The sequence below is a fragment of the Hippoglossus hippoglossus genome, chromosome 1 (assembly GCF_009819705.1).
Source record: "Hippoglossus hippoglossus isolate fHipHip1 chromosome 1, fHipHip1.pri, whole genome shotgun sequence".
NCBI lineage: Eukaryota > Metazoa > Chordata > Actinopteri > Pleuronectiformes > Pleuronectidae > Hippoglossus > Hippoglossus hippoglossus.
Genome location: NC_047151.1, coordinates 24,362,837 through 24,372,961, shown reverse-complemented (window position 1 = coordinate 24,372,961; position 10,125 = coordinate 24,362,837). Strand labels below are relative to the sequence as shown.

Below are 10,125 nucleotides of genomic sequence, written 5' to 3'. Positions count from 1 at the left end.
GAGAGATAATTCCATGTTATGCTACTTAATATTCATCCTCCACCACGCACAGGGAAATACATTTATTTTGAAAGCTTTAGTTAATTCTCAGATTATATTTCTACACTTTTAATGCAGTAAAATAAATCTGAAAACTTCCACCACTTGTCCTTCAAACTCTAGAAAGTACGACAGCCTCTTCTTTTGAATCACCGTATTTTTCTGTTTATTTTCACGACACAAGCTTGAGCTGATTTTCACGTCTTTTTATATTCCCTGAAAATATATCACATAATTTTTTTACACTGGAATTCAAAATGTTAAACAATAACCCAGAGACATAATTCTTCTTCTCTTTGACTCAAGTGATTCATAAAGCTGTTATTTTTTTATTTACAGTTACATAAATGTCTCGATAAAATAGTGAATATCTAAAAGTATTTCCAGAAAGGAAATACTTTAGTTCAGTTAAAATGAAACAAAATCCCACAGAGCAGAATTAAACTGTTTTTAACCTGTTCAGATCAGACTGGAAAATAGATTATTAAAGAATAAAGTAGAATATAGTGTCTCTGTGGTGTTAATAATGTTATTAACAGTGGCGATATTGTTCTCTTCATTATGCCGACACCATCTGGTCTGTACAGGTTTATTTTCTGACATCTGTGTGATGTTGAAATCTCTCAGTGATCGACTCTGTGGCGAAGACGCCGCAGTAACCGTGGCGATTCACGATGTTGAGGCGTAGTGATGTGCAATCAGGACAATCTGCATGGACAAAGAGAAAAGCACATATTTATATAATAATATATTGATGTGAGAGAGGATTCACACTGAAGGGGGGGGGGTAATATATTGACACATCCACTCAGACAGTATTTTTAAACCCTGAATCAATACTAGTGCTGAATGATTAACTGACTAATTGAAGGTATTTATTAAAAAAAGTGATGTTTCTGATGCAATAATTGAACCTGATTGATTGTATCTGCACCGACACTGAACCAATGAAACGGATCAGACAAAAGCTGTTGAAATATATTTGAATTTCTTGTCAGAGATCACACTAACGTCTCCTGGTCTCTCTCAGTGCGGTCGTACAAAGCTTCAAGAACAACTTCACTTAAAGCTGCAACTCATGATTATTTTCACGAACAGTTAATCTGATGGATATTTTCTAAAATAACCCAAAAACATTGAGTCTACTGTCATTTTTTAATTAATAATAGTTAGATTAGTCCTTTTTCCATGGAGTAATTTGACTTGTGATCTTCAACCACCAAATTCTAATCAGTTCATCTTAAAGTCCTGAACTGTACAGACGGACAACCCATAATATATAATACTTCCAGCCACTGGGTGTCGCTGGTGTGGAGGCATATTGAAAACTCCACAGGATGCCTCAATTTACAGTCTGATTCAAAACATATATACATCATCCTCCAGTAAAATAAAGAAACATCACACTTTTCTTTAAATGAACCGAACTAGAGGAGTGAGCAGCTGACGAGAGACTTACAGCTAACACTGGGACTGGGCCTTCACTTGGGAAGAGAAGAGATTAACTGCTGCTGGGCTGCCTGCAGGACAAACACACGGACACAGGGTTAAAGATCAGAGCCACAGCAGGTCCGATCCACAGTGAAGGATCACCCCATGTGACTACAACTTACAGTAGGTGCTGATCACCACCACACCAGGAGAAGACATAGAGGGAAAAAAGGGGCGACAGATCAAGATCTTAACACCTTTTAAAATACACTTTGAAAAAAGGAAAATTTAAAACTCTACAGCTGGAAGTTTGTGGTTTAAAATGAATAAGACTCACTGGTCCCAGTTCTCTGCTGAAGAAGACAGAGTGGGTATGATAGAGCGGAGAAAGGGAAATGAACTATGCCCATCTGTCAGAAACAGAAACAGAGAGATGGTTTGTTAAGCAGCTGTTTTCATCTCAGAGCAGCTGTTTTCTTGAAAAGCATCACAGGGGCGGTGTGTGCGTTCAGTTTATAAACCCTCATTAGGTAATTAGGTAACTTTTTGGGAACTTTGTAATAATGACTCTTGTCATCATGTCTCTAATGTTATTGATTGTAGAAGTTATCGCATTAAAACATTATATGATGTCATTTCCTGTGTTTATAGTGATGGCATGACGACATCATACCACCATTTCATCATAAATTAATTTTCAAACTATATAAGCCTTAGGTCGTGTCTATTTTCCGAGAGGATGCAGAGTTTAATCGAAATAAATGTATTTGTGAACCATGCATTGAGTCATTTTCTGACGTGACAGCACTGATCATATAAGATCATATGATGGAGAATCATTTTCTGATCAATATAAACTTTAGATTGTATCTACTGTTTACAGAGATAACCATAGTTGACCTTGATATCTATCATCTGGGTGAGACCCAGTTTGGTGTAAATATGTATATTTATGATCAGTTCTTTTGTGGGCAAACAGGTGAGAACATTACCCTGCTTGCCTGTGTGGCGCTGTAGAGCAACGTCAATGAGTGGACACATCACATCGCTCACATACCTGTGCTGTTTTCCACTTCCTGTGTGATCTCCTGTAAGAAGGAGTTGAGACGTTCTACGTTGGAGGACAAACTGTCCCACAGCCACCAGAGGGCCCACACGTTCTCCTGAGAGACAGAAACAATATCGTTAAATAAATCAAACATTTAGATCCTCATCACATCCAGACATTATCACAAAACACATAATGACAAAAGTTTAAGATGATTTCATACGTGACCTCCTCCGAAGAGGTGATGATCTCGCGCCGTTCTGTTTATTTGTTACTTCACAGTATTCTACAAAAACTGCTGGATGGATTACAATTAAAAACGTAGTGAAAGATTTGGTCAGGAAAGAATTATTTTCACTTTCTTTAACATTGCGTGACATTTTTTTAAATTTTCTGTTTTCCATGGGAATAATACATGGATCTTGATGAGAAAAAAAAATGTCAAAGGACAAATTTTAAAAAATGTTATAAAACACAACACAATAGTTCATTCGGATGTTTTTCTCATTCTGATGTTAAATCACTGCAGTTATTTAACAGATCATAAACAATATTTTAAGTTTCACGTTAACCTCTCAGAAAAGCAAAGTGCAATAAGTGATAAATCCTGTGATACCATTTGTTCCCTTAAATTAAAATGTGAGAAATTAGGAAAATGTTTAATCAGAGACGTTTTGTCCACAAACAGGATGTGACGTTGAAGATAGAAAGTAAAATACCTGGAATGAGTTGAGAACGGGGAGAGCTGGAGTCAGAGCAGCACTGAGGATTCTCAAACCTAAAGCTCCTGTAACCAGGAGTAACAAGGCCTGATCGGGGTAAACCTGTAAAAACAAAAAACACACATTTACTAACAGTTTATTACCACTGAATACTCATGTGTAACATCTACACACAAACAAACACACACGGACACTCACCTCCTGAAAGAAACGTGGGATCTGTATATTTGACCCGGGCGGCTTCAGCAGTATCGAATTCACAACATCCTTTGCTTCCTGAAGTAAATTGAGAGTCAGAACAAAACCAGTATAAATAAATGGAAAGGGAATTTTTTATTTTTTTTAAATAATAAATTTGTAAAAGAGACACAAATACATACGTGTAGAAACTGTGGGTTCGGGGCTGGAAGAGCGGTGACCGACCCACAGGGTAAGTTGACCAGTGTGAGTAAACGGGTCCAACACTGAGACTGAATCAAGAAAAACATCAGACAAAAAGGTCAAACACTGGAAAATGCTAACGAAGGCAGAAGTGAACTTAACTGCAGTAGCAGCGTTCCCACACATGGGGGAACTCAAGTGGCCTCAAAGACAAATCCAAGACATTCACAATCACTGTGGCACAACAAGCGCACACAAAACTACACATGCAAATGCATCAAATGGCTAAAATACATCTAAGTCATTAGACATCAACATAAAGATGTATTTTCAGGTTAAAATCTACTCAATAGATTTCCACAAAACTCGGTGGAAGGATGAGACTTGTTCCAAGAAAGAACCCATTACATTTCTGTGCGTAGAGAAAAAGCATTTTCTGTTTGAAAGCTACAAAAGTTTGGACACGTCTCTCCAAGTCTCTCAATTTTGACAAGAAGCCTCATATTTGATTTTTTTTCAAACAATAAAAAGTTGATATTCTGTTCTTTTCCTGTAAAAACTGGAGGTTTGCATCAAGGACAATTGGATTTTTGTTAAAAGGCTCAGACTGAACCGTGATGAATGTTGTGGACTCACATCAGCGTAGACAGCAGAGCAGCATCTCTGAACCCGGAGAGCAAACTTCACCAGCTCAGCACGCCTCAGTGGAACCGCACCTAAAGAGACAGGAGGGACTTTGACTTCATCTCCTTCAACAAATAGCCTCAGATTTGTGTTTTTTAGTTAAAAAGACTTATGTCGTCATGAAGCTCAGTCTGACCTTTAATTGGCTCCCATGTGACATCCGGGTGGCAGAGCTCTGTTATCTGACTGACCGCCCGCTGCGGTGCCATCGCCGTTTCAAAGATGCGGAGATAAAAGAGGAAGATGAGCGGCGTGAAGCGCGAGGCGGGGGCATTCAGTGACGGCACCAAACTGTGGCAGGCCGACATGAAGTCTCCCTCCATGCACATGAAGTAAGGCATGAGGTCGTGAAGCGGCTGGACGCTGTCGGACACAACGTGACGTTACCAATCATGTTTAGATATAAAGATCAAAAGATGGTAAGAATTTAAATAGTGTACTTTCCAAACATTTTATTTATTTTAATTATCAATTACTCTGTCGTTTATCTTCATGACTTCATGACTGATTGCTTTTATCGATATGATTGCTTGATTGTTCCAAAACCTAAACATTTATAGATTTAACAGTATTATTATTTATTTTTTTAATAATTCTATATTATCATTTGGTAATAAAACAAACAAATTGTTGTTGGGTCTAATTAGCATCAAAGGAAACTGTCTTCCTATTGTTACGGAGTTTGAATTTTAACAGGCAAACAATAAATCGGTCAATTATAAAATAGTATTTACAGAAACTATTAAAGGAACTACTTAAGTTAAATAAAACTTTTAATTCACTCTACAACAAAAATAGAGGAAAGCAAGTTAAGTATTTGGGGTCATTTGGTTTTTCACACTCACAGTTTGGTATCATCGGTCTGGACAACTCGTAGGTAGCGACACAACTCTCTGTACCTGCAGACACAACACAGACAAGTTAGGTTTTAAAGGCCAAGTGTTCGTGTGTGTGTCTGTGTCTGTGTCTGTGTCTGTGTGTGTGTGTCTGTGTGTCTGTGTGTCTGTGTGTCTGTCTGTCTGTCTGTCTGTGTGTCTGTCTGTCTGTCTGTCTGTCTGTGGAGGAGTACCTGTGCTGTCGCTGCAGCAGCTCTGTTCTCAGTTGAACTACAGGAATCTGTTCGAACAGGACGTCCTTCTTGCCTTTGTCTTTGCGGACGCCCGACACGTTCTGTCCCTTCAGCACCGACACCAGCAGGACGTCATCCCAGGGACGAATACACAGGCTGCAGCACACACACACACACATACACACACACACACGCACACACATAAAGTTATATTAAAAACCTAAAGAGGCTTAAATATGTAACCTTGGGGGAAACATTTAACACATACATGGTCTGTTTGTCTCACCCTGAAATCTGAACACACACCTGTTCTTCATGCTTTTCAGTTCAGCTGGTAAAATTATGTTTTTGTAAAACTCCTGCAGCTTTTGGATGAAATCTGAAGTAAAATCATCCATCACCATCTGTCTCTGCACCGACGCTACGACCCTGAAACAACACAAGCAGACACACAAAGAAGGAGCAGGTGAATATCCAGGTGAATTCATAGACTGTTTATAAAGAGGAAAGATATCACAGCTCTCTAAAAGTGAAGCCAAATCAGCTGGATGGCCCCCTGGTGGCTGGCTGCAGAAGAGAGCATCCTCCATTTGGTTTTAATTCGTTATTTGATGCTATAAAAACAGTGTGAAACATGATTGACAGCTAAAACTAACTTGCCATTGGTCGAGCGTGTGTATTGGTGGGAACTTGATACCGCGGCTCCACTCAGGTTCTAAAGGTTCAAGATGGCAGCACCCATATCAAGGACATTTTGGCTTCATTTTTGTACAGAGAGGAAGTGGAGACACTGCCATCTTTATAAACAGCCAATGGATGAATTAAGTACAGATACAACACAAGAAGGGTTCCTGTGTGGGCGTGTCGTTACCTCTGCAATAGCACCACTTTAGCCTGGTTAGCATTGGCGATGGACGATTGTAAGATGTAACCTCTGGAGAGAATCAGATCAATCACAAACAAATTAGTGCCCACAAAATTCAAAGTTAGGCAAACCATGAATCTAGAACAGAAAATGCTGTGTGTGTGTGTGTGTGTGTGTGTTTACCCTGAGGATTGAAAATGTCTAATAAATTGTTCTGCGGCTCCCAGTCTCAAGATGGCAGCAGCTCTGCCGCTCTGTTTGTCTGCATGGTCGAGGAACGATGACGCAAACTCGTACACGTGCGTGTAACTGCAGAAAAAGAACATGAATGTTAAAATTGGACTTTGCATTTCATGTGTTCATAAGGTTAGTGCTCAGAATGTGGCTCTTCCAGGTCATGCGGTTGAAAATGTTAGTGGTGTTCTCTGCTTCTCAGGGAGGACGAGGTTCCAGATCCAGATTGAAATAAACAATAAGGTAAGAACTATGTGGACAATCCTTTATCACACTTTTGTGTTCTTTTGATCTGAGGCCCTTGTGGTCCAATTAAAATGTACCCTCATTCCCATCCAACACCGTTCAGAGCTCAGACCACATCAGAACATCATTATCTGACCGCACTAACACTCATTTCTGCAGCAGGGTTTCAAAGATTCTGCAGAAAAGTGGAGGCTGTTACAGCAGCAAGATAAGATGCACGGTTGCAGAATGAGATGTTCAACAATCATTCATGTATTTGTGTAATCTGAATTTGACTGTGCACATATTTTGGCCTCATTGTGGCCTTTATAACAATTGATTGGGTTGTTGGGTTAATTTCTTCATAGACAAAGATGGATCCTATTGACTGTATTCATGTTTATATCATGAATTTATAATAAAAATGCACACATTTCTTACATATAACCAGAGTAAGATCATCTGAGGGTGGATAGCTGTTTTTTGTCCTAGATATTTTGAACACATCTGCTGTGTTACTCACTCAAAGATGAGGCCTGGCTGGTTTGGAAGGTTCAAATCATATTCTTGAAACGTCATTCCTTTCAGGAAGGTTGCGAACCGGGCAGAGAGTTCTTGCCTGAAGCTGTAGAGCATCATCTCTAAACAAGAAGAAGACAGATCCAATGGCAGTGAAATGACGTGTAATTAAAAACAATAACAAGAGGTTCAGGTTCCCCCAGATGTGAACATCAGTCTCTGTACGTGAGCGAGTACCTGCATGTCGGAGGTGAGCATCTATTTCAGACAAAGTGAGGTTGAAAGGCTTCAGTCCTCCCAGCAGGCCGCTGCTCCGCTGGTTGTTCCAGAAGTCGCTTCTTTTGTGGCTGTTGCAGTGACACACGCCGCTCTGAACCCACATTACACACTAAAGAACACACACACAAACACACACCACAACAGCAATTTATGACAAACACATCACTATTTTCAGTCACATTTCCTCTGTAGGTTTGCTCCTCTGTTCTCTGTTTTGTTAGCCGTGACTGAATGGGCCAAAGACGCCGTGTTAGTGCACGTAGCTCATGAAAACGCTGCCCCACCCCCCCTTCTCTACGTTTATGAAGATGGTCAACTCCACCTGTGATGAGTAGAATGCAACCACATGAAGCAATGTGTCTGTTTTTAAAGTTTTAAAGTCAGTTGGGCTGTGTATAGTATCACTGTTGCAACAGATCAAGCATCTTTACAGACCACATCCCCACATACCACTGACGCCAGCTTGTCACAGATGTAGCAGAAGCACTGATCACATAGGAGCTGGTTACTGGCCACAGGAGAACCGACCTCACAATCTGTAGCCCTGAGCAGGACAGAAGAGAAGCAGGGTTATCATCTTATACTGGGGGGGTGGCAGTATTTCACAAAGTGTGTTTACCAATTTACTCACGTGAAAGGATGAATGGCACAGTCGTAGCGGGCGTGAGGCAGCACCTCAGCGCGGCGGGAGAATGTGACGACCAGGTCTTCGTCCAGAGCAGTTTGCGATAACGCAACATCTGGAACACAGGGAGAGGGGGAGGAGTCGCTGATGAGCATCTTTAACCTCCAGACTTAACACATGATACAGGTGAACAAAGTTGTTACCATTCTTCTTGATATCCTCCACCTCCACTATGACAACCGAGGCGTCACTGCATGATATGTCGTGTTCTTCATCGTCATCATCACTGAGAATTATTATTACTCCATTGTCCCCCGTTGTACACATCAGAAATGTCTGGGAGAAAACAAGGAAAAGAAAACTTCTTCTAAAGTTATTGTACTTAAAATTATCACTATGTAAGATGTCAGTCTCGTTTTTGAATGACTCGCTCATCAAACCCTGCATGTGTCGTTCCTCAGTAAAAACCTCAGAGAGCTGCAGTGCCCATTGAAAATGTGTCTGAATCATCTGCCTGCCATAAAGCAGGTTCAGGTTTCTGGAGAGCAGATCTTGTAGTTTTTTTGATCTACCTCAGATTGATTTTGTCACTTTTTGCAACCGATATAAAATGTTTTATTGTGTGTAAGGTGCTGCGCTGCCCTTAAGGAGGAAACTGTGGTTCATCTAAAATGATTCATGGTCATTTCTGTACTTCCTTGGGTCCTCAACAGACGTTATAGAATAAATAGAAAACACAGAGACAAACATTCAATAGGTTTATCTATACATGTTTATAGATGATACCAGTTGTATGAATTAGGGCTGGGCATGAAAATGTTCATAAGAATTAGATATCAATGATTATCACGATAAAAATGTAAAATCATTGTCTCTTTCAAGTAAGACAGAGGAAAGGTTTTTGGTTTTAATGCCAAAAAAAAAACAGCAAAACATTTTAGAAATCTGAGAAAAACCCGTTAAAAACCGCCTCACTGAGAATAAACATGTAAACAAACAGTACTTTTGATTGTGTTGCTATTACTGCGGTACTTATCGTAAATTGCTGTGTTGTCAAGTCCCAAAATGAGACGTGTATTTATTTAATCTGTGATATTCAGAAACCATAACGTTGCTTTTTCACTCAAAACCGAAACACGTTCATATTTCACTGACTTCCAGGAAGCTAGCTATTAGCTTCCATCAGGGCAGCGGACACACAGCTAAAAACACAAAGTCTCACTTTCTGCCACTGAGTCTTGGACCGGAAACTGATTAAAAGTGTATTTAAATGTTTGTGTTGGTTGTTTATTAGTTTTCTTACCTTTATTTACTGTCGCGTCACCAAAATAAATGTTTCGCGCCGGGGCTCTTAAATCTGATAGTACCGGAAGACACAGGTTTTCTTCTTCGTCGACTTTATTAGCAGATCACCAGCTGTGTTTACTGCCCCCAACAGAGCTCGACTGGAACTTCAGGTAAAATATGAAGGCAATATAATGTAGTATAATATAATATAACGAAACTACTATGTGTAAGTGTAGACCAGCATTAGTACACCATATGGATAAGTATATTTATAGTAATTTATTTTAAAAGATCACTTATTTAAAAAAAATATATTTCAGACTCCCTGACTCATAATTTAATTATTTAAAACTTATATCTACTCTATAATTTAACTGTCTTACAGGTACAGCTGTAAATGAATGTTGACGGGTGTGATCTTATTGATTCTGTCCAAACCACAGTCCACCACAATTTCGTGTAACGGCATATTCCCTGCTGAAATGTTTAAATGTTTACTTTCAAGAACCAACCTGGAACTGAAAAATACCTCAACAGCTGCCTCATTACCTTAGTTGTAACTATTATTACTGAGGAGTCTTTCATTTTTGAAGCTATTACCTTAAAAGCAAAGTGTTAAATAAAACAATCTAGAAGACATACAAAATGAAGTTGAATTGTTCAAGACTTGTGTTGAAATGTGAAAGTTTCTTTTATTACAATATAAATAACAATATC

At 39.3% G+C, this 10,125-nt stretch overlaps 1 protein-coding gene across 3 annotated transcripts; it reads right to left on the bottom strand.

Annotated features, from left to right (window-relative positions):
• Positions 1-176: 176 nt before the first annotated feature.
• On the bottom strand, positions 177-9,555 carry zgc:112980 (uncharacterized protein LOC503706 homolog). Of its 3 annotated transcripts, XM_034599739.1 has the most exons (21): positions 9,425-9,555; positions 8,325-8,457; positions 8,128-8,236; positions 7,947-8,040; positions 7,455-7,605; positions 7,222-7,339; positions 6,423-6,548; positions 6,246-6,308; positions 5,681-5,803; positions 5,375-5,530; positions 5,151-5,204; positions 4,442-4,668; positions 4,258-4,337; positions 3,621-3,710; positions 3,439-3,516; positions 3,238-3,342; positions 2,528-2,633; positions 1,808-1,880; positions 1,653-1,660; positions 1,499-1,559; positions 177-747 (listed from the first exon to the last, which is right to left on the bottom strand). In XM_034599739.1, exons 2-20 carry the CDS (start codon positions 8,446-8,448, stop codon positions 1,501-1,503), a joined length of 1,944 nt encoding a protein of 647 aa, XP_034455630.1. In that variant the 5' UTR covers positions 8,449-8,457; positions 9,425-9,555; the 3' UTR covers positions 177-747; positions 1,499-1,500. The 3 variants fall into 3 exon arrangements, with proteins under 3 accessions (XP_034455630.1, XP_034455638.1, XP_034455647.1); XM_034599747.1 differs by lacking the exon at positions 1,653-1,660; XM_034599756.1 differs by lacking the exons at positions 1,653-1,660; positions 1,808-1,880.
• Between the last annotated feature and the right edge of the window lie 570 nt (positions 9,556-10,125).

What these genes read in the sequence shown, in the direction of transcription:
- zgc:112980 (XM_034599739.1), bottom strand. Translation starts at nt 8,448, where the DNA reads ATGTGTACAACGGGGGACAATGGAGTAATAATAATTCTCAGTGATGAT. An exon ending in CAGCCAGGCCTCATCTTTGA is followed by an intron (nt 6,549 to 7,221) that starts GTGAGTAACACA and finishes CTTTTTCTGCAG; the next exon opens with TTACACGCACGTGTACGAGT. An exon ending in GCTCTGCTGTCTACGCTGAT is followed by an intron (nt 3,711 to 4,257) that starts GTGAGTCCACAA and finishes TTCTTGATTCAG; the next exon opens with TCTCAGTGTTGGACCCGTTT.